Consider the following 24,837-nt stretch of genomic DNA (forward strand, 5'->3'; position numbering starts at 1 on the left):
GGAGTGATGGTCGGATTCGTGTTTATCGTCAAAGGAATGAGCGTTACACCGAGGCCTGTACTCTGGAGCGGGATCGATTTGGAGGTAGAGGGTCCGTCATGGTGGTGGTGTGTCACAGCATCATCGGACTGAGCTTGTTGTCATTGCAAGCAATCTCAATGCTGTGCGTTACAGGGAAGACATCCTCCTCCCTCATGTGGTACCCTTCCTGCAGGCTCATCCTGACATGACCCTCCAGCATGACAATGCCACCAGCCATACTGCTCGTTCTGTGCGTGATTTCCTTCAAGACAGGAATGTCAGTGTTCTGCATGGCCAGCGAAGAGCCCTGATCTCAATCCCATTGAGCACGTCTGGGACCTGTTGGATCGGAGGGCGAGGGCTAGGGTCCGGGAACTTGCAGGTGCCTTGGTGGAAGAGTGGGGTAACATCTCACAGCAAGAACTGGCAAATCTGGGGCAGACTATGAGTAGGAGATGCACTGCAGTACTTAATGCAGCTGGTGGCCACACCAGATACTGACTGTTATTTTATTTTGACCCCCCTTTGTTCAGGGACACATCATTCAATTTCTATTAGTCACATGTCTGTGGAACTTGTTCAGTTTATGTCTCAGTTGTTGAATCTTGTTATGTTCATACAGATATTTACACATGTTAAGTTTGCTGAAAACAAAAGCAGTTGACAGTGAGAGGACCTTTTTTCTGAGTTTATGTATATGTATTTACTTTAATAAAGTTTTATATGTGTTACACATAAGCATATACCATATATATTCACAAATATAAATATATATTTATATATATACTGCATATAACACATACTGCACCACATATTGTGTTTATCTACATCATTCTTACCCAGTCTCTAAATTAATGGTTTATACTTGTTTCCCACTGGTGTAATATCTGTCTTAATGAATGTCTCTGTACTCTGTTGGCTATAGCGGGTCCGTTTGGGTACAATGAAGTGACCATGATCCCAGCTGGAGCTACTCACATCCGTGTCACCGATAACAGCAGGAACTATCTGGGTAAGAGATGGCTCAGCTTGACAGACGCACGCGCGCACACACACGCACACACACTGGGAATGAGCTGTCACACAAGGACAGCATCAATGTCCTGTATATCATTAACTATATACAGTACATATACAGACAGCCTCTCAGAAGTGCTGGTTTGACAGAGACCTTTTTATCATCTTCTGTATGTCTGCTATGAGTTTCAACCCACCCAGCCATGGCTAGAGAACTCTACCTGACACTTTCAGTAGCCATAATGCTGCTCTCCTCTCATTCCTGTTAGCTTACTGTTATTTCCTGGCACCGATACAGAGACCGATACAGCTCTCTGGTTGAGACCCAGCTGCACTCTGGCTGGGCTCTCCAGTCAACACAACACCCAAGGCTATCCATCTAATCTCACCCACATTTACAAGACCGTAATAACGTGACTCCTGAAATGGAAAATGCAGGGATCCTGAAATGGAACACTCGTAAAGGTGTAATTTGGCCATGGGGCAGGGTGGGGGAACTGGGTGCGGGAAAAGGGTGGGGGGAACTGGGGATCTGGCCTTCTGGCAGGCAAGTGGATGTACTTGGTTAGTTCTGATTTGGTTGGAAGATTCCCCCCCCCAAAAAAATGTACTTCCAAGAGATGGTTTCCCTATTTGTCTGTTCCTGCAACTTGTCACGGTTAGGCCAAACAAGGCAATGATGTAGTAATGCCACTCTGTTTGGCAAGGCAACTTTGTTACTTTGCTGAATTAAGAAATGTTACATTGTAGGGTTGAGGTTTATTCCATTTCAATTTAGTAAAGTGGTCCCATGGTCCCGTGTAGCTCAGTTGGTAGAGCATGGCTCTTGCAACGCCAGGGTTGTTGGTTTGATTCCCACGCAGGACCAGTACAAAATAAATGTATGCACTCACTACCCTGTCACTTTGGATAAAAGAGTCTGCTAACTGACATAAGTAGAAATTCCAACTCAGGGCCTCCTGAGTGGCGCAGCGGTCGAAGGCGTCACTTCAGACCCGGGTTCAATCCCAGACTGTGTCACAACCGGCCGTGACCGGGAGTCCCATAGGGCGGCACACAATTGGCCCAGTTTTGCCCGGGTTAGGGGAGGGTTTGGCCGGGGGGGCTTTACTTGGCTCATCTAGCGACTCCTTGTGGTGGGCCGGGCACCTGCAGGCTGACTCGGTCGTCAGTTGAACGGTGTTTCCTCCGACACATTGGTGCGGCTGCTCTACCTAGCCTGTTGGAGAGTTGCAGCGATGAGACAAGATCGTAATTGGATATGACGAAATTGGGGAGGAAAAATCCACCTCAAATTTCCCTCATACCTCAATTGCGATTTGTGAATTGACTGAATAGGAATTGACCCCAACCGTAGCATAATTCAATCAAACACATACATATTATCATCACAAAGCCAATTTCAGTCACACTTCAGCAATCAGCATTGAAAACTAAACACATTCCCTACCTTCATTCAAGCCTTCTCTTCTCCCTCCAGCGCTCCAGAACGGGCGTTCCCAGTTTGTCATTAATGGGAACTGGAAGATCAGTGTTCCTGGGGAGTACAGCGTAGCGGGAACCAAGCTCCTGTACAAGCGCTCTGTGGACACCTGGGAAAGCTTTGAGGTCCCTGGACCCACTATGGAGGACCTGCACGTCATGGTCAGTCTGGTCAAAGTTATGATTGACAGGAGCCGCAATGCAATAACTATACTGAACAAAAATATCATCGTAACATGCAACAATTTCATTGATTTTTACTGAGTAACAGTTCATATGAGGAAGTCAATTGAAATAGATTCATTAGGCCCTAATCTCTGGATTTCACATGACGGGAAGGAAAGAAAGAAATGGTTCTCACAATAGGCCTTAGGATCTCGTTACGGTATTTTTATGCATTCAAATTGCCATTGATAAAATGCTATTGTGTTCAATGTCCGTAGCTTATGCCTGTCCATACCTTAACCCCACTGCCACCATGGGGCAGTCTGTTCACATCAGCCAACCGCTCACCCACACAACGACATATACGTGATCTGTGGTTGGGTGGCCGGTTGGACGTATTACCAAATTCTCTAAAACAATGTTGGAGGCTGCTTATGTTAGAGAAATTAACATTCAATTCTCTGGCAACAGCTCTGGTGGGCTTTCGTGCAGTCAACATGCAAATTGCACTCGCCTTCAAAACTTGAGACATTTGTGGCATTGTGTTGTGTGACAGAACTGCACATTTTAGTGGCCTTTTATTGTCCCCAGCACAAGGTGCACTTGTGTAATGATCATGCTGTTTAATCAGCTTCTTGATATGCCACACCTGTCAGGTGGATAGATTATCTTGACAAAGGAAAAATGCTCACTAACAGGGATGTAAACAAATTTGTGCACAACGTTTTAGAGAAAAACGTTTTTTTTGTGTGTATGGAACATTTCTGAGATTTTTTATTTCAGCTCATGTAACGTGGGACCAACACTTTACATGTTGTGTTTACTGTATATTTTTGTTCAGTGTATATAGAGAATGCAAACTAACCTCACTAATTAAGGTACACAATGATAGCTTTAGTTAGTATACTTGTTCAACCCCCTAGTTTTGTCGCACCTAGACTACTGTTCAGTAGTGTGGTCAGGTGCCACAAAGGGGGACTTATGAAAAGTACAATTGGCTCATAAGGCAGCACGTCTGGCCCTTAAGGGGAGCTGACGTTAATGATATGCATGTCAATCTCTCATGGCTCAAATTGGAAGAGAGATTGACTTCATCACTACTTGTTTTTGTAAGAAGTGTTGACATGCTGAATGTACCGAGCCGTTTGTTTAAACTCCAAGCACACAGCTCGGACACCCATAAATACCCCACAAGACATACCACCAGAGGTCTCTTCACATTCCCTAAGTCCAGAACAGACTATGGGAGGCTCACAGTACTACATAGAGCCATGACTACATGGAACTCTATTCCACATCAGATAAATACACCTTATGAAACAATGGAGATTGTGAAGAGACACCCACACAGGTACAGACACATGCATACGCACACACGCTAGCAGACTCTCTCGACACACACGTACATTGTAATATTGTGGTATTATACATTTTGTATTGTAGATATTTAGTGGTGTAATACTGTTGTATGATATACTGTTTTATGTGTAATGTAAGTGCCTTAATGTGTTTGGACCACAGGAAGAGTAGCTGCTACCTTGGCAGCAGCTAATGGGGATCCCTAATAACCAGCCAGTCTCCTCTCCTATATGTAACGGACATATATTTTCTTAACGTGTTGTCTTCCATATGCTATATTTTTTCAGTATATTGTTGGTATTGACAGTTCTAAACTGGGTGGTTTGAGCCCTGAATACTGATTGGCTGACAGCCGTGTTATATTAGACCGTATACCACGGGTATGACAAAATATTTATAATAGCAATAAGGCATCTCTGGGGTTTGTGTTATATGGCCAATATTGCTTAAAATATACCGGGTATTATAAAACAATATATATTAAAATATACATCCGTTGTACACTGTGTGGTTGTGTCTGCAGGTGTTGGTGACAGACAGGAACCCGGGGATAGAATACGAGTATTGGCTCCCTCCAGACCGCTACGCTCTGTTCCATGGCAGGAGGAGTCAGCTACGCCAGCCTCACCACACTGCTAGCTACATCCCCTGGGATCACCCCACCACTACTACTACCACTACTACTACTACTAGACCTCCCCCTGTCACCACAAGACCCTACTGGGGTAAGACCGCTGACCATTGTTAAAGGGGTAGTTCAACCAAATTAAAATAACATTTTGTTTCCTTACCTTGTAAGAAGTCTAAGGACAAAATGCAATCCAGGTTGTGGGTTTGTTTACCTAGGCACTGTCACCAACCGCTAGCTAGCATTTTCTAAGCAAAAGCCAATGGACGTCAATGTACCCATTATTAACATGTGTTAAATTTCATGTCCAAAATGTCCATTTAATGTGATGTGTGCATTTACATGGGAAAACCTGCCCCTGGTTTCACTCATCCTCTGTTTGTGTGACTGAAGTTTAATACATGATGGATGGATACTGAAGATGGATGGATGGATGGATGGATGAATACGGAAGATGGATGGATGATACGGAAGATGGATGGATGGATGGATGAATACGGAAGATGGATGGATGGATGGATGGATGGATGGATACGGAAGATGGATGGATGGATGGATACGGAAGATGGATGGATGGATGGATGATACGGAAGATGGATGGATGGATGGATACGGAAGATGGATGGATGGATGAATATGGAAGATGGATGGATATGGATGATGGATGGATACGGGTGATGGATGGATGGATGGATGAATACGGAAGATGGATGAATATGGATGATGGATGGATACGGGTGATGGATGGATGGATACGTGTGATGGATGGATGGATACGGAAGATGGATGGATGGATGGATGGATGCTGAAGATGGATGGATGGATGAATACGGAAGATGGATGGATATGGATGATGGATGATATGGGTGATGGATGGATGGATGAATACGGAAGATGGATGAATATGGATGATGGATGGATACGGGTGATGGATGGATGGATACGGGTGATGGATGGATGGATACGGAAGATGGATGGATGGATGGATACGGAAGATGGATGGATGGATGAATACGGAAGATGGATGGATATGGATGATGGATGGATACGGGTGATGGATGGATGGATGAATACGGAAGATGGATGAATATGGATGATGGATGGATACGGGTGATGGATGGATGGATACGGGTGATGGATGGATGGATACGGAAGATGGATGGATGGATGGATACGGGTGATGGATGGATGGATGGATATGGATGATGGATGGATACGGGTGATGGATGGATGGATGCATACGGAAGATGGATGAATATGGATGATGGATGGATACGGGTGATGGATGGATGGATGGATATGGATGATGGATGGATACGGGTGATGGATGGATGGATGAATACGGAAGATGGATGAATATGGATGATGGATGGATACGGGTGATGGATGGATGGATACGGAAGATGGATGGATGGATGGATACGGGTGATGGATGGATGGATGGATACGGAAGATGGATGGATGGATGGATGAATATGGAAAATGGATGGATATGGATGATGGATGGATACGGGTGATGGATGGATGGATACGGGTGATGGATGGATGGATACGGAAGATGGATGGATGGATGGATAAGGAAGATGGATGGATGATACGGAAGATGGATGGATGGATGAATACGGAAGATGGATGAATATGGATGGATACGGATGATGGACGGATGGATACGGATGATGGATGGATGGATACGGATGATGGATGGATGAATACGGATGATGGAAGGATGAATACGGATGATGGAAGGATGAATATGGAAGATGGATGGATGGATGGATGGATACGGAAGATGGATGGATGATACTGAAGATGGATGGATGGATGGATAGAAATGGAAGATGGATGGATGGATGAATACGGAAGATGGATGGATATGGATGATGGATGGATGGATACGGATGATGGATGGATGATACGGATGATGGATGGATGAATACGGAAGATAGATGGACACGAAAGATGGGTAGATAGATGGATCTAAACATTACTGCAAGGGGTATAAAAAAATCTGCACATTACGACAAGCTCTACAAGTAAAATGAATAAACAAATGTTTATGTGTTTTTAATATTTTCAAATCTGACTGCCTCCGGTACAGCAGAGGTACTGCCAGATCTCAAAATAGTTTTTTTTTTACATTTCATTTGGTTTTAATGAATATCACTAACAACAAAGGTAACACATTTTGGCCAAGGGATCTGTGATATAAGTTTAGAAGGTGTAATACAACACAATGTAATATTATTCATCTACAAAGTATGTTCATAACCCTGGGCAACATGGGCCTGGGAGGCTGACAGGGACCCCAGTTTGAAAACCCCTGGCCTACAAACTGACTGTGCCTTGCTAATGTGCAGCAAATGTCTTCTGGAATGTTTTATGACATCCGTTTATATAAGAGGGGAATTATTAACTGCAAACTCAATCATAGGTTTATAATCAGTGTTGTATTTCTTTTAAATTGGCCCCGGTTGGAATGTAACCAACATTCAATGGTAATCATTATATTTGTCCTATATCACTGCAAAAGTGGACTTTGATCCAAAACTGAATACACTGTTCTGACCTGCTATACTTTGATCTGTACCTGGCTGACAATAACTGATAAGTTAACTGAAGTTTCTGGAGTGGAATGTCCCCCTCTTATCTTAGAAGTGTTTAGTGATAACGCTCCTAATCCCAAAACCCACCGCATATTCCATGCTGAGATAGTGGTGCTTGGTACAAAACCATAGTTTTGACTAATTTCTGTGTACTGCTCAACAAAGCAATGATCTAAGACTTTAGCATCCTTTAGAATTTAGTAAACAGGTTTGATAATTTAGTAATTTATCAAGTAAATTGGTGCAGGACATAATGGGAGTAGTCTAGCCCCTAGCATAGTGTTTTCTGTCAGGTGCGTGAATGAGGACCCAAAAGCGAATTAACAAAACAGAGTTTCTTTAATGACGAAACACACGTAGGCTCAGATGGACAGGCAGATTCCGACAGGACAGGACAAGGTTAGATGAACAGGCAGATTCCGACAGGACAGGACAAGGTTGCAGCAAACACGACGATAGTCTGGTTCAGGCATGAGTAACACAAACGAGAATCCGACAAAGACAGAAGCAGAAACAGAGAGAGATATAGAGGCCTAATCAGAGGGAAAAAGGGAACAGGTGGGAAAAGGGGTGAACGAGGTAGTTAGAGAAGACAAGGAACAGCTGGGGGAAAGAGGGGAAGAAAAGGTAACCTAATACGACCAGCAGAGGGAGACAGGGTGAAGAGAAAGAACAGGAACAGGACACAACATGACAATACATGACAGTACCCCCCCACTCACCGAGCGCCTCCTGGCGCACTCGAGGAGGAAACCTGGCGGCAACGGAGGAAATCATCGATCAGCGAACGGTCCAGCACGTCCCGAGAGGGAACCCAACTCCTTTCCTCAGGACCGTACCCCTCCCAATCCACTAGGTACTGGTGACCACGGCCCCGAGGACGCATGTCCAAAATCTTACGGACCCTGTAGATAGGTGCGCCCTCGACAAGGATGGGGGGGGGGGGAAGACGAGCGGGGGCGCGAAGAACGGGCTTAACACAGGAGACATGGAAGACCGGGTGGACGCGACGAAGATATCGCGGAAGAAGAAGTCGCACTGCGACAGGATTAATGATCTGAGAAATACGGAACGGACCAATGAACCGCGGGGTCAACTTGCGAGAAGCTGTCTTAAGGGGAAGGTTCTGAGTGGAGAGCCAAACTCTCTGACCGCGACAATATCTAGGACTCTTAGTTCTACGCTTATTAGCAGCTCTCACAGTCTGCGCCCTATAACGGCAAAGTGCAGACCTGACCCTCTTCCAGGTGCGCTCGCAACGTTGGACAAAAGCCTGAGCGGAGGGGACGCTGGACTCGGCGAACTGAGATGAGAACAGCGGAGGCTGGTACCCGAGGCTACTCTGAAAAGGAGATAGCCCGGTCGCAGACGAAGGAAGCGAGTTGTGGGCGTATTCTGCCCAGGGGAGCTGTTCTGACCAAGACGCAGGGTTGCGAAAAGAAAGACTGCGTAAGATGCGACCAATAGTCTGATTGGCCCGTTCTGCTTGACCGTTAGACTGGGGGTAAAAGCCGGAAGAGAGACTGACGGAAGCCCCAATCAAACGGCAAAACTCCCTCCAAAATTGAGACGTGAATTGCGGACCTCTGTCCGAAACGACGTCTGACGGAAGGCCATGAATTCTGAAAACATTCTCGATGATGATTTGTGCCGTCTCTTTAGCAGAAGGAAGCTTAGCAAGGGGAATGAAATGAGCCGCCTTAGAGAACCTATCGACAACCGTAAGAATAACAGTCTTCCCCGCTGACGAAGGCAGTCCGGTGACAAAATCTAAGGCGATGTGAGACCACGGTCGAGAGGGAATGGGAAGCGGCCTGAGACGGCCGGCAGGAGGAGAGTTACCGGACTTAGTCTGCGCGCAGACCGAACAAGCAGCCACGAAACGACGCGTGTCATGCTCCCGGGTGGGCCACCAAAAACGCTGGCGAATGGAAGCAAGCGTACCCCGAACGCCAGGGTGGCCGGCTAACTGGCAGAGTGAGCCCACTGAAGAACGGCCAGACGAGTAGGAACGGGAACGAAAAGAAGGTTCCTAGGACAAGCGCGCGGCGACGGAGTGTGAGTGAGTGCTTGCTTTACCTGCCTCTCAATTCCCCAGACAGTCAACCCGACAACACGCCCCTCAGGGAGAATCCCCTCAGGGTCAGTGGAGGCTACTGAAGAACTGAAGAGACGAGATAAAGCATCAGGCTTGGTGTTCTTAGAGCCCGGACGATAAGAAATCACGAACTCGAAACGAGCGAAAAACAGCGCCCAGCGCGCCTGACGCGCATTAAGTCGTTTGGCAGAACGGATGTACTCAAGGTTCCTATGGTCAGTCCAAACGACAAAAGGAACGGTCGCCCCCTCCAACCACTGTCGCCATTCGCCTAGGGCTAAGCGGATGGCGAGCAGTTCGCGGTTTCCCACATCATAGTTACGTTCCGACGGCGACAGGCGATGAGAAAAATACGCGCAAGGGTGGACCTTGTCGTCAGAGAGGGAGCGCTGAGAAAGAATGGCTCCCACGCCCACCTCTGACGCGTCAACCTCGACAACGAACTGTCTAGAGACGTCAGGTGTAACAAGGATAGGTGCGGATGTAAAACGATTCTTGAGGAGATCAAAAGCTCCCTGGGCGGAAACGGACCACTTAAAGCACGTCTTGACAGAAGTAAGGGCTTTGAGAGGAGCTGCCACCTGACCGAAATTACGGATGAAACGACGATAGAAGTTCGCGAAGCCGAGAAAGCGCTGCAGCTCGACGCGTGACTTAGGGACGGGCCAATCAATGACAGCTTGGACCTTAGCGGGATCCATCTTAATGCCTTCAGCGGAAATAACAGAACCGAGAAATGTGACGGAGGAGGCATGAAAAGTGCACTTCTCAGCCTTCACAAAAAGACAATTCTCTAAAAGGCGCTGGAGGACACGTCGAACGTGCTGAACATGAATCTGGAGTGACGGTGAAAAAAATCAGGATATCGTCAAGGTAAACGAAAACAAAGATGTTCAGCATGTCTCTCAGGACATCATTGACTAATGCCTGAAAGACAGCTGGAGCGTTAGCGAGGCCGAAAGGAAGAACCCGGTATTCAAAGTGCCCTAACGGAGTGTTAAACGCCGTCTTCCACTCGTCCCCCTCCCTGATGCGCACGAGATGGTAAGCGTTACGAAGGTCCAACTTAGTGAAAAACCTGGCTCCCTGCAGGATCTCGAAGGCTGAAGACATAAGAGGAAGCGGATAACGATTCTTCACTGTTATGTCATTCAGCCCTCGATAATCTATGCAGGGGCGCAGGGACCCGTCCTTCTTCTTAACAAAAAAAAACCCCGCTCCGGCGGGAGAGGAGGAGGGGACTATGGTACCGGCGGCAAGAGCTACAGACAAATAATCTTCGAGAGCCTTACGTTCGGGAGCCGACAGAGAGTATAGTCTACCCCGGGGGGGAGTGGTTCCCGGAAGGAGATCAATACTACAATCATACGACCGGTGTGGAGGAAGAGAGGTGGCCCTGGACCGACTGAACACCGTGCGCAGATCGTGATATTCCTCCGGCACCCCTGTCAAATCACCAGGCTCCTCCTGTGAAGAAGAGACAGAGGAAACAGGAGGGATAGCAGACATTAAACATTTCACATGACAAGAGACGTTCCAGGAGAGGATAGAATTACTAGACCAATTAATAGAAGGATTATGACAAACTAGCCAGGGATGGCCCAAAACAACAGGTGTAAAAGGTGAACGAAAAATTAAAAAAGAAATGGTTTCGCTATGATTACCAGAGACAGTGAGGGTTAAAGGTAGCGTCTCACGCTGAATCCTGGGGAGAGGACTACCATCCAAGGGGTGGGGTCCCTTAACTGTCTGAGAGGAATGTCATGTTCCCGAGCCCAGGTCTCGTCCATAAAACAGCCCTCCGCCCCAGAGTCTATCAAGGCACTGCAGGAAGCTGACGAACCGGTCCAGCGTAGATGGACCGACAAGGTAGTGCAGGATCTTGAAGGAGAGACAGGAGTAGTAGCGCTCACCAGTAGCCCTCCGCTTACTGATGAGCTCTGGCTTTTACTGGACATGAAGTGACAAAATGACCAGCGGAACCGCAATAGAGACAGAGGCGGTTGGTGATTCTCCGTTCCCTCTCTTTAGTCGAGATGCGGATACCTCCCAGCTGCATAGGCTCAGCACCCGAGCCGGCAGAGGAAGATGGTAGTGATGCAGAGAGGGGGGCAACGGAGAACGCGAGCTCCTTTCCACGAGCTCGGTGACGAAGATCAACCCGTCGCTCAATGCGAATAGCGAGTTCAATCAAGGAATCCACGCTGGAAGGAACCTCCCGGGAGAGAATCTCATCCTTTACCTCTGCGCGGAGACCCTCCAGAAAACGAGCGAGCAAAGCCGGCTCGTTCCAGCCACTGGAGGCAGCAAGAGTGCGAAACTCAATAGAGTAGTCTGTTATGGATCGATTACCTTGACATAGGGAAGACAGGACCCTGGAAGCCTCCTCCCCAAAAACAGATCGATCAAAAACCCGTATCATCTCCTCCTTAAAGTCCTGATACTGGTTAGTACACTCAGCCCTTGCCTCCCAGATTGCCGTGCCCCACTCACGAGCCCGTCCAGTAAGGAGAGATATGACGTAGGCGATACGAGCAGTGCTCCTGGAGTAAGTGTTGGGCTGGAGAGAAAACACAATATCACACTGGGTGAGGAACGAGCGGCATTCAGTGGGCTCCCCAGAGTAACACGGCGGGTTATTGATTCTGGGCTCCGGAGATTCGAAAGCCCTGGAAGTGGCCGGTGGATCGAGGCGGAGATGGTGAACCTGTTCTGTGAGGTTGGAGACTTGGGTGGCCAGGGTCTCAACGGCATGTCGAGCAGCAGACAATTCCTGCTCGTGTCTGCCTAGCATCGCTCCCTGGATCTCGACGGCTGAGTGGAGAGGATCCGAAGTCGCTGGGTCCATTCTTGGTCGGATTCTTCTGTCAGGTGCGTGAATGAGGACCCAAAAGCGAATTAACAAAACAGAGTTTCTTTAATGACGAAACACACGTAGGCTCAGATGGACAGGCAGATTCCGACAGGACAGGACAAGGTTAGATGAACAGGCAGATTCCGACAGGACAGGACAAGGTTGCAGCAAACACGACGATAGTCTGGTTCAGGCATGAGTAACACAAACGAGAATCCGACAAAGACAGAAGCAGAAACAGAGAGAGATATAGAGGCCTAATCAGAGGGAAAAAGGGAACAGGTGGGAAAAGGGGTGAACGAGGTAGTTAGAGAAGACAAGGAACAGCTGGGGGAAAGAGGGGAAGAAAAGGTAACCTAATACGACCAGCAGAGGGAGACAGGGTGAAGAGAAAGAACAGGAACAGGACACAACATGACAATACATGACAGTTTTCTAACTGGTGGGCTGAGAAGTAGTCTAGCCCCTAGCATAGTGTTTTCTAACTGGTGGGTTGAGAAGTAGTCTAGCCCCTAGCATAGTGTTTTCTAACTGGTGGGTTGAGAAGTAGTCTAGCCCCTAGCATAGTGTTTTCTAACTGGTGGGTTGAGAAGAAGTCTAGCCCCTAGCATAGTGTTTTCTAACTGGTGGGTTGAGAAGTAGTCTAGCCCCTAGCATAGTGTGTTCTAACTGGTGGGTTGAGAAGTAGTCTAGCCCCTAGCATAGTGTTTTTTAACTGGTGGGTTGAGAAGTAGTCTAGCCCCTAGCATAGTGTTTTCTAACTGGTGGGTTGAGAAGTAGTCTAGCCCCTAGCATAGTGTTTTCTAACTGGTGGGTTGAGATGTCGTCTAGCCCCTAGCATAGTGTTTTCTAACTGGTGGGTTGAGAAGTAGTCTAGCCCCTAGCATAGTGTTTTCTAACTGGTGGGTTGAGAAGTAGTCTAGCCCCTAGCATAGTGTTTTCTAACTGGTGGGTTGAGAAGTAGTCTAGCCCCTAGCATGGTGTTTTCTAACTGGTGGGTTGAGAAGTAGTCTAGCCCCTAGCATGGTGTTTTCTAACTGGTGGGTTGAGAAGTAGTCTAGCCCCTAGCATAGTGTTTTCTAACTGGTGGGTTTAGATCCACTAAAGGGTCACGCAGTCAGTTCCTTTTGAGTCGTGGCTAAAGACTGGGTTAGGTCTAGAAACATGGTCTTATTTACCTTGTGGGTCACAGGGAGCATTGAAAGCCTGTGGGGGAGTCAAGACGAACAAAAGCGATTTAGCATTTTGGAGCAGAAATCAATGATCTAAGACGATGTTTGCTCATGTCGTATCATAGTGATTTGATGCTGGACAAAAAGTCACTCTTTAGTGATTCTGTCACGCCTCCTCCCGCTTCCTCTTCCGTGTAATGATGGTGACAGGTGTGTGTAATGAGGCTGCCCCTCATTACACACACCTGTCACCATCATTACACGCATCAGCGCTTCATTGGACTCACCTGGACTCCTTCACTTTGTTGATTGCTCCCTCTCTATCTGTCTGTTCCTCAGTTGCATCCCCGTGTCAGCATTAATGTTGTTTTGTTTCCCCTGTCCAGACCCTGTTCGTGTTTTGTTTCCTGTCTATTTCATTAAATGTTCACTCCCTGTACTTGCTTCTCGTCTCCCACTGCCTGTCCTTACAGATTCTACCTAAAGAATGCCTTGGAAAGATCCCTTGCCCAAATCCTGATTCAAGATACACATATGCTTCTCCATCGTTTGCACAAATCTCACATTAATGGATGATTAATGCAAATTTAAAGGAATAGTTCAGAAATTGTACATATTTAGATATTTTTTCCCTCATCTCTTAAATGGATTGTGGTCCTCAATGAATTGTTTTTTAATGATTAAAAATGATTTGGGCATGGAATTTAAAACATGCTTAACTGGGGAGATTTACTGACATGGTGCTTTGGTAAAAAAAATGCTCATGTTAACATTTTGTTGGCAGTGGCTAGTTTAACAAAAACAAAGTGTGGATTGCAGTCACTCCTTTTCCGTAGACTGCTTTTAAGGTAAGAAAACAAACATCTAATAAATAAGTAAACTATCCCTTAAAGTTCCATTTGAGGTCCTTTTCTTGGTCAGGTCATGAAAACTCCTGACCCTAACTCCAAAGGCATGTTGATACTCAATAATGTAAACTCACCTTTTCCTGCACTGTCCCTCAGCTCCTCCAGGTGGCTGGCCCATCAAGTCCCCTCGCCACCCAGCTCGACAACCCCCTCACCAGCCCCATCGCCCACCTGTCCTTCCCCGCCTGGAGAGGGATGAGACCAGGAGGAACCAACTACCCCAACCACCCCGAGGAGGTTTGCTCCACCTCACCTCAATCTCTCCCTCACCTAAATCTTTAACCCCTATCTCACCCCCACTCCCCTAAACCTCAGCTCTCGCCTTGCTAAAATGCTACAATCCTCTCTCCTCTGCCTCTACCCTACTATTTCCTTTAATCTATCCTACTCTACTTTTCCTTTAATCTGTCCTACTCTACTCTTCCTCTAATCTATCCTACTCTACTCGTCCTTTAATCTATCCTACTCTACTCTTCCTTTAATCTATCCTACTCTACTTTTCCTTTAATCTGTCCTACTCTACTCTTCCTCTAATCTATCCTACTCTACTCTTCCTTTAATCTATCCTACTCTACTTTTCCTTTAATCTATCCTACTCTACTCTTCCTCTAATCTATCCTACTCTACTCTTCCTCTAATCTATCCTACTCTACTCTTCCTCTAATCTGTCCTACTCTACTCTTCCTCTAATCTATCCTACTCTACTCTTCCTCTAATCTGTCCTACTCTACTCTTCCTCTAATCTATCCTACTCTACTCTTCCTCTAATCTGTCCTACTCTACTCTTCCTCTAATCTATCCTACTCTACTCTTCCTTTAATCTATCCTACTCTACTCTTCCTTTAATCTATCCTACTCTACTCTTCCTTTAATCTATCCTACTCTACTCTTCCTCTAATCTGTCCTACTCTCTAATCTACTCTTCCTTTAATGTCCTACTCTCTACTCTACTCTTCCTTTAATCTATCCTACTCTACTTTTCCTTTAATCTGTCCTACTCTACTCTTCCTTTAATCTATCCTACTCTACTCTTCCTCTAATCTACTCTTCCTTTAATGTCCTACTCTCTACTCTACTCTTCCTTTAATCTATCCTACTCTACTTTTCCTTTAATCTGTCCTACTCTACTCTTCCTCTAATCTGTCCTACTCTCTAATCTACTCTTCCTTTAATGTCCTACTCTCTACTCTACTCTTCCTTTCATCTAGCCTACATCCTATTCTTCTTTTAATCTGTCCTACTCTCTTCATTTCATCTGTCCTAATCTCTACTCTACTCTTCCTTTCATCTGTCCTAACCTCTACTTTACTCTTCCTTTCATCTGTCTTAATCTCTACTCTACTCTTTAATCTGTTCTCTACTTTACTCTTTAATCTGTTCTCTACTCTACTCTTTAATCTGTCCCGCTCTCTACTCTTCCTTTAATCTGTCCTAATCTCTTCTCTACTATTCCTTTAATCTATCCCGCTTTCTAGGCTTCCTTTAATCTGTCCTAATCTCTTCTCTACACTTCCTTTAATCTGTCCTGCTCTCTACTCTTCCTTTAACCTGTCCTAATCTCTTCTCTACTCTTCCTTTAATCTGTCCTGCTCTCTACTCTTCCTTTAATCTGTCCTAATCTCTTCTCTACTCTTCCTTTAATCTGTCCTGCTCTCTACTCTTCCTTTAACCTGTCCTAATCTCTTCTCTACTCTTCCTTTAATCTGTCCTGCTCTGTACTCTTCCTTTAATCTGTCCTAATCTCTTCTCTACTCTTCCTTTAATCTGTCCTGCTCTCTACTCTTCCTTTAATCTGTCCTAATCTCTTCTCTTTCCTTGAATCTATCCTACTCTCTACTCTACTATCCTTAAGTCCCATACTCACTCTCAGAAACTCATCTGTGCCATCCTAACCATTGTGCAATACCCTGATATAAAAAAACATCTGTGCTCAAATCAACTCACCGCTTCTCTTTCTACTCCCGTAGGGCATTGTGGGAAATGTAGGCGGGCCCGCGGTCGAGGGGAGCGCCAGAGGCAGTACTGCCAGAAAGACTTCGGTAAGTCTGAACTTCTTGAATATCTAAAGTTAGCGGTTCAAACACCCTTGTGTGCTTTAAATTCACATGACCCAGTTTATAGCTGGGTTTGAGTTTACAATATCAGGTGATAGTGGTGCAAGTTGACATCTCACTTGAATAGTTTTTTAAAGTAAGGAACGAATGTAATTCGGTGAAACTTAAACAGACATTTTAAGTCAGTTGAAAAATCGCAGCATGGAAAAACAAGCATGGCACAACAAACCTTATTATAAGACATTGTAAGGGCGCATACATGCTTGTAAGTTCTAACAAGGTTTTAATGCATTATACCTGTTGGCTTTATGTAAAGTGTTAGCATAATGTCTTTCATTGGTTGTCAGTGTTCCGTGCCAAAGTCATGAGCAAGCTGTACCGGGGCGAGGAGACGCGCTACGATGTCCAGATCATCCACACCTACCACAATCGCTTCCGCCTGGAGCACCGCGAGTTCCTGTGGGTGCCCAACGTGTGTGACTGCCCCCCTCTGGAGGAAGGGCGCCAGTATGTACTGATGGTGCGTCGCCACATTAACAACGAGCAGACGTTGAACCGGATACTGATGGAGGAGGACAGCTACGCAATACCCTATAAACCTAGAGAGGACGCTCTGTTGCGCCCCCTGGAGGATCTGTGTAGTAACAGAGGGCCCCGGCCACCTGCGGAACTGAGAGGCGGCTATGCCTAGACATAGAGATGTACAGTATACACGTGCACACCTAAATGCACACATACTTTGACTGTCATGACTCCTTAACACTCCCCAAGACTGAGCACTTCTGATGGTGAATCAGACAAACAATGGGGCTGCATGTGTGAGTCTGTGTGTGACATTAAAATCCCATACACCCCTACGCAACAACTTCCTGCCTCTGGCCCTTCAAAAGACACACAGAGAGCAATAGAACCACTAGAATTCCAAAATGGGGGAACTGAAAATGGCGGAGGCAAATACTAGTTGAACCCTGGGAAGAGACTATACTCAGGGTGACCCAGTAGATCTGTCAGTCAGTGTGATAAGAAGGCAAAGCCCTCAAAGAGCAATGCAAAAGCTGACCAGCTCACAAAGTATAGCACTTTAGGTGGACGTTATCACCCACCTTTAAACTTACCAAAGAGAAGAATATATCCACTTCAATGGCCAAGCGTTGTGTTTTGTTTTGTTCCCTTTGCTAACTAGATAACTGACTATAACTATCTGTCTGGGTTACTAACAGGCAGTGTTGGGGAAGCTACTCTGAAAATATAGTTTATAGCTTGTATCAATTACTTCACACTGGAAGAGGTTAAGCTACACTTCGGCCTAGATTCAATCAGATCAAGCGTTAACCGGCGATAGCAGACACCTGCATAGCTGATGTTTTGACGGTGCCGGAGATGTAACTGTGTTGGAGCTGTCAAATTGGTGAAGAGCTACTCTTCATCATTGTCACTCAAGTTAGATATTCAGAATGACAAAGTGTAGGCTATATAGAAATAATGACTCTCAAATTGAATATCATTAGCCTAAAGAAAATAATGAGGATTTCTATCAGCTGAATCGAGGTGTAGATCACATCTCACATTCCGTGTTTCGAACTTGTAAATAAGGCTCGCATGAGATTTCTCTTAATGCGACTCCGTGCAGCCAATAGCAATGTCCCCTTCAGGTATAATGCCAGGATCTGCTCTAACACAGTTCCACCTCCGACACTGCCTGAACAACTGCTATGCGGATGTCGGCTAAAGCGGATCTGATTGAATACGCTACCCTAAAGAAAAATATAGTTGACTTTAATAGTTACTTTAACAAAGTAGTTCACTACATACAAACTACTTTGTAAAAAACTATCATATCTAAATCTGAAATGTCATCGACTACACAGTTAAGAAAAATTAGTGCAAGAACACATCACTCTGGAGTCAGATGTTAACAGTGTAGTGAGATCTGTGTGACAGTCAGAGTGAGTGCTTTGGCTTAGCCCAGTGGCCAGGGAGAGATAAATAAATAGGGGGGAGTTGAATGAATGTAGTGGGCAGTTCCAGTAGATAGCTACATGGCTAAAACAAGTAATTAACTACCAAAGACACTTCAAAGATTTGAATGTAGTTACTACAAAATCTAGGTAAATAACTGAATTAAATGTAGTGGAACTACTCCCCAGGACTGCTAACAGTTCAGTCACTCTATGTCAAAATAAATGTGACACTTTACTTTCTTCTCATACCTAAGATGTATAAAACTACATATTGTTCCATATTGTATTTATGTGGCAAAATAATATCTAGATCATAACATTTATATTTGTGTTTTGCTTCTAAAATATAGTATTTTTTTAAATCTATCAATGTATTTCTATCTATTGATGTATGTGTTTTGGGTAACAATTTACATTACTTTGCTCTTATACCTGTGAAGTAACCGTGTCATTAATTACACTAGTAGCATTGTAGTTACATGTTATAGCACAGTACTTCATGAATTGCATTGTAATTGCGTAGTGATGGGGTTGAGTTTATTTCACTTGTGTAGTAACAGAAACCGCTCAACTCTACTACTATTACTATGCATTTAAATCTACACTGACATAAGAGCAAGTTCATGTAAGGTGTTACTGTGTTTTGAATATTAAATCAATCAGGTTCCCTTAGTCTGTTTTGTTAGGTCTTCTATTGTCTAATTCACATGAATATTTACTTTTGTGAGAAACAAAAATATGGATTATTCAGTATTTTATATTGGTGTGGCACTGAGTAGCTACAAATATAAGAAACATATTTCATTTGAATGACTGGTGAATTATGTGCAATCTATTCCTATACATTAACTATGCTGTAACAAGTTATTTTTTATTATAATGTTTTAAAATGTGCCAACACATTGCTTTCTTTAACACCACTGACACCACATTTTACACGGCCTTTTACAAGGTCTGTACTCATATGCATTTTTGTGTAGTTTGTATAGGTAGATTACCCTAGAAACATCATTCAAACTTTAAGACCTGCTGAGTGCTTGCATACAACTTTTTGATAGTTTAAAGTCTTTTTTTTAAATGAAACTATTTTATTTCCCATCTTCATTCAATTCCATGGGATTTCTAAAGATCCCATTGTGACAATATCAACTTCCAGACTTCTAACATTCCATTCACTGCAACTTTTGACACAAATCGGCTGACCAGTTTCTCAACAAGTTAGACACGTTGGGCATTTGATATCTTCCTCTACTTCTCTGCTATTCAAATCTGGAATCAGAACAGAAGTATCTGCTGTTTGAGTTGAGTGGAGAAAATTAGCTGGCTAACTTCAGCTAACAGTTCTCTCATGTCTCTTCATTAAGTCGTTGCTATGGATACTCACACTCTCAGGGAAAGTAAAGCAGAGGGTGAAAAGGGTGGATGAAGAATTGTGAACAACAAGAAAGCAGCTACTACTCCAGAGGTGGCCAAGGCAACAGCGTGTCGTCCTCCTCAGCACGGTGCTGTACATACCTCAACTGGCTAGTTGCCTGTCTGTAAAGAGAAGGGAGGGCTGTATGTTGATCCTGCCGTTCTGATTGGATAGAGTGAAGCTGTCTCCGTTCACTTGCTTCACATTTCACTTGATCACTTCTCATCGCATGTTTCGATCTGATCATTTAGACTGCTGCTGCCTCCTGTTAGCCTGCTGCTATGATACAGTACATCAACAGGAGAGGTTTGCTAGCGAACTATCAATGTGCTTAATATCTAACAAGCGAAGCGAGAGTAGGGAAAGAAGAAACGCTGATGCACATTGACTTTTTATTTTTTGTACGTGAAACCTTTTCACACGCAACAACTGTAGTTTAGATATTTGAATTTGAATGAGCGTGTGTAGCCTATTCTGTTCAGTCAGAATATGATTCGTATTATCCAGCAACTTTCTGAGTTGGAAAAGGAGTGTGTGTGTGTGCGTGCATATGTCTACACTTTGTGTAGCCATTAGCAATGAGGGTAATGATAAACTTCTTCTGGTAGAGATAGAAAGGCTTTTCCCAAAACCTTCTCAATTAAATGTTAACTACAAAGTAGCCTATAACCTGGCAGAATGATATGAATATTTGCATCAATCCAGTGGCCATTTGTTTTGAAAATTCTGCAATCATATGAGCGCCACAGAAACAACACTAACCAAAGAACAGTCTCTTCCTGGTGCACAGTTGCATTAAAGGGTAACTACACCCAAAAATCTAAATTATTTTATATTTTTCACAGACCTCAAAAGTGGTGCCCTGATGTGGTTCAAGCATTGTTGTGGACTTGGAACATCAATTTTTGTTGTTATGTGTAAAAAAAATAAAAAAAATTAAATGGTGTGATTTCTGAGAGCGAAAACCTGAAAAATACCAAAGGGAGAAAATGGAATTTGGGAAACTAATCGAAAAAAAAAAAATCCAATGATTTTATAGGGCCCAATGTGTGCTATGCTCAGTTAACTAGTGTGTCCCCTGGGGAAGAAGTTCTCCCAGGGAAAGGGTTCCGCCTTTCCGGCCAATGGGTACCTCTTCCCACTGATACCCCTCCAGCCCAGAGAGGACTTCAACACTGCCTCATTGTCTTCTGTCTTTTATTACAGTTTGAATATTCTGTGATTTTCTAGTAGCAGAGTGTATGAAAGTGTAGTAGTCAGAGTGTAGTTATGTTTGATGAAATGTGTGATTTAACTGCCCTACAATCCAAAGTAATAAGGCTGATCTAGTAGTCTATCAAAGTAATCCGATCAATTATTTTACTACATTTAACTTTGACTATATTTAAATGCTTATCTTAAGTAAAACGTTTTAAACTTCTTCCACTACCACAAAAATAGTCTTAAAGAGTTAAAGCAAGTGCCACCATTTTTCTTGATTGAAAATGACCATCTAGTTAGGGGCACATTTTGAATTGTGTGAACTGTTAGTTAAACTGGGTTATAGTTTTTTTTCCCAGCCATGTCATGTGATTAGAGAACCGATCGCCATAATGCTTACCAAAAAAAGTCTAATTTCTGAGAGCGAAAACCTGAAAAATACAAAAGGGAGAAAATGGAATTTGGGAAACTAATCGGAATCCAATGTGATTTTAGGGGTTGTTCGCTTACAAAAATATCACACTTTAATCAACAGAAGCTGTGTTTTATTACAAAATGTATTTACAAAAATAACTTCACACACCTGCTATCATAGTGACATGAAATGAGCTAAAAAAGGACCTAAATGCAGTATCGTACACAAAGGTTTTACAGAGTCAAATTATTGGTCATTAACTGTGGAGAAGTCTTCACAGAAACTTGGCTCTCGATCCTCAATGGTTCTTCTAAAACACGGGTGCATTCATTAGTGCACTCCGTAGCGAAGCATTTTGAAATGTGAATACCAAACAAGCATTTCATATTGGAAAATTCCAGGTAGGTCTCTTCCCGTTTCGGCACATTTGTTTCCATTCTGTTCCTAGCAAATACACCCCAGATCACAGAGAGCCCCTTTAAACCAGACATGTCAGGGTCTTGTAGCTGGGGTTTCTTGTAAAACTTAACTTCCAAAACAATTTTACCACATTTTCCTTTCAAAAACCAATTTAGAAATGGATACACCACTCCCACGATGTTAAAAAGGCATTGCAAAATAAATAATTGGTATAAGAGTATTTGGTAACATTTTACTTAAAGCCGACAGATATAATGCATTGAAAGACTTGTCATGAACATATATGAACCCCTTATAATGTGTTGTAATCAACTCATAATGATCCTGACTATATAAGCCATTAGGTCCGTTGGAAATTTGCTCGGCCAACATAAAACAGTATAGGCCTTATTGTAAGGCATTATAAAGGCTCATACATGCTTATAATAAGTAATATAGCATTATACCTGTTGGCGAAAGTGTTAAGTAATATTTTATTTTATCATTCACATTAGCTCAACACCAGAGCGAACATATTCAAACAGTATGAACACACTAATGTGCAAAATGTTCATGTAAACCTTCGAAATGGTGTGAAATGTTCAGGTAAACCTTCAGTTGTTGAAACCACTGAGAAAAATAATGATCCTACTGACAAATCTACCCCCGGTTGTAATTTTAAAAATGGTACACAGTCCTTACTATAAGAAATAAAATATTCAAAAAGAGTAAAAAGTCAGCCAACATTTCCCTACAGCTCCCGTCGTAAGCGAGTCAAGAGCTCATCCTTTTTGTTCCCTTTTGGCAGTCTCAGCATAGTAGTCCATAGTGGTTCTAGCCTGGTTAAACCAGACAGAATACTTCACTTACCGAGTGAAACAATAGTGAAATGTTGTGAAATCAGTTTGGATGGCAGGATGTAGTGATTCTGTATAGGGTCTTTGTTCCTGTTTCAGAGCACAGTCTGGTTAGTCCCTTGGTCTATGTTTGGAGGTTCAGGTGGTCTGTGTGAGGAACATCAGATTCATTAATTAATCCTCTGGTTAGTCTGTTAGTCTGTCCTTCTAGCTGGAGTGAGTCTCTGACCCATGACCTCTCATCTCTGTCCCCTGACATCCGACTTCAATATGGGAGACCGGTGGAGGGTTCAAGGGGATATCATCAAAACCACCCTCCACCTTCAGGGTACCATAGCGGGGGCAATTGTCCATCTTCCCTTGCTAGCTGTCCTATCCTGTTCTCCACCCCCAGAAGCCAGGCTCTGACTCAAAGGTCACAGGTCAGACGCTGACACTGACGTGACTGGAGGAGTTGGCTGAGCGGCGTTTAATGCGGGAACGTCGCGGGCGGTGCGAGTCGGAGCCACAGTGGCAGAGTGGGCTCAGCAGCAGCCAGAGGTAGAGTACCACGCATGCCCAACACGACGACATTTTCACCCAGAACGTGGACCAGCTGCCGTGGGTGAACGTGGTCTCCAGCACCGCTGACTCATAGCTGGAGGTGGCGGAAGGAAAGGTGGGAGAGGAATTTTGATTAGCACGGCAATGGAGGTACAATGGCACAATATAGCTGCTGTGTACAACCAGGTAACGAATGAGGTGAGTCAACAAGAATCTTACCCATAATTAAGGGAACAAAAATGTGTTTTTTTTACGCTGTACTGCGGTACATGTTTTTGTGGCAAACTATCACTACATGATGCTATACGGTAGTGTTGCAACTTTTAAGTGCCCACAACTGTAGTTTGATGACTGTATGAAGTTTGGTTCTGCATCGACATGGCAATTTCCCCCAAAAGAAGAGAGACGCTCCGCTTTGAACGGCTGAGCTGTTGATGCGCTCCGCCGAGTCAGTGCACATTTTTGTTGCTAGGTGGCCCCAACCAAATGTTCTGTTTCCCTTTCTAGCTGGAGACTAGCTAGCTATATCAGAAATCTCAGTTAAAACCCCCAACGATTTAATGAACATTCACCAGAAATGATTCAACATCAGCAGCAAGTGAACTAGTTAGATGCAGTCCTCTAGCTACCTAGTTAGCAACGATAGCTAATGTTAGCATACATCGCTAACTAGCTATGCCGAAAATGTTTAACTCATCCCAGCTACTAGTACTAAATGAATAGCTAGTTAGTTGTAGACATTTACTGACAAACTGATGTTGTTACTCTCAGGTGTTTGGGATGCGGTGTGAAACGCTTCATTTTGGAAAAGCAGTGTGACAAATGCGAGCACAATATAGAGGAAAAATGCGCTTACGCGTTGAAGGCTATCATGACTGTTTATGATATCTGTTATATTATGACAGGGTTATGTAGCCCTTATGATTGAGCCATCAAGTAAAGCGTCTTCATTTTCATGTAACGCCAACATTGAGACAACGTTGTGTTGTGGTTGTGTGTTTGCTGGGGTGTCCAATGCCCAGTGAGTGAGATATTGACCTGAACCAGTTGGTTAGGGTCATCATGACGTAGAGCGAGGCCAGGAAGAAGACGAAGTGGAAGAAGAAGTAGCTGTAAGCCACTCTCTGGTTCTCGTTGTGAATCACCTTCTGGCAGCCCTTGATATCTTCGTCAATCACAAACTCCACCTCTGGAAACACCACAGACCGAACACATAAAGTCAATCACCTGAGGGTGATAAAGAATCGTGCTGCTCTGACAATACCATAGCAGCATATAGAAAACATGCAATTTATCTTTCACAGTAATTTTATTTTCCCAGAAGGTGTAAGAATAGTGCTAAATCATATTGATTTTATTTGAATGTCATAACACCAGACTCAGTATAGGCTAGCCGCTAGTCTGTACATAAATTATTTAGACATATTTTCTATTCTGCAGCCTTAATACTGGCATCTTTATAATATGGAGAAGAATCCGTATTAAGATAACTACGTAACTATATATTATATGGGTACCTACATAAGGACATAAGGACTTCATTACATAAACATTCATAAGCACTACATTAACATTCATAAGCACTACATTAACATTCATGCTTATGTCAACAACCGCAACTTTAAAGGAAGTTTTTCGCCAACATAAATGTACTGCTTATTTTTGTTTTATGTATGTTTCATGAATG

At 44.0% G+C, this 24,837-nt stretch overlaps 2 protein-coding genes across 7 annotated transcripts in view; one reads left to right on the forward strand and one right to left on the reverse strand.

Moving 5' to 3' along the window:
- The window catches only part of LOC110526975 (ADAMTS-like protein 5), a 69,783-nt gene extending 50,283 nt beyond the window's left edge, over nt 1-19,500 (forward strand). For 3 of the 5 annotated variants that reach the window (XM_036981143.1, XM_036981144.1, XM_036981145.1), the window contains 6 exons: nt 947-1,033; nt 2,519-2,682; nt 4,568-4,769; nt 14,404-14,544; nt 16,275-16,346; nt 16,709-19,499. In XM_036981143.1, the coding sequence (XP_036837038.1) occupies nt 947-1,033; nt 2,519-2,682; nt 4,568-4,769; nt 14,404-14,544; nt 16,275-16,346; nt 16,709-17,052 (1,010 nt within the window). In that variant the 3' untranslated portion in view covers nt 17,053-19,499. Of the gene's footprint in view, nt 1-946; nt 1,034-2,518; nt 2,683-4,567; nt 4,770-14,403; nt 14,545-16,274; nt 16,347-16,708 lie in introns of all 5 variants that reach the window. The other 2 variants (XM_036981142.1, XM_036981141.1) reach the window with 2 other exon arrangements.
- A 1,975-nt stretch (nt 19,501-21,475) lies between these two features.
- LOC110517630 (serine incorporator 4-like) overlaps nt 21,476-24,837 on the reverse strand; it is a 49,834-nt gene continuing 46,472 nt past the window's right edge. For both annotated transcript variants that reach the window (XM_036981147.1, XM_036981146.1), the window contains exons 11-12: nt 24,189-24,339; nt 21,476-23,244 (exon numbers count right to left, since the gene is read on the reverse strand). In XM_036981147.1, coding sequence (XP_036837042.1) covers nt 23,031-23,244; nt 24,189-24,339 — 365 coding nt within the window. In that variant the 3' untranslated portion in view covers nt 21,476-23,030. The remainder of the gene's footprint in view (nt 23,245-24,188; nt 24,340-24,837) is intronic.

The sequence above is a fragment of the Oncorhynchus mykiss genome, chromosome 6, assembly GCF_013265735.2.
Source record: "Oncorhynchus mykiss isolate Arlee chromosome 6, USDA_OmykA_1.1, whole genome shotgun sequence".
Lineage (NCBI taxonomy): Eukaryota > Metazoa > Chordata > Actinopteri > Salmoniformes > Salmonidae > Oncorhynchus > Oncorhynchus mykiss.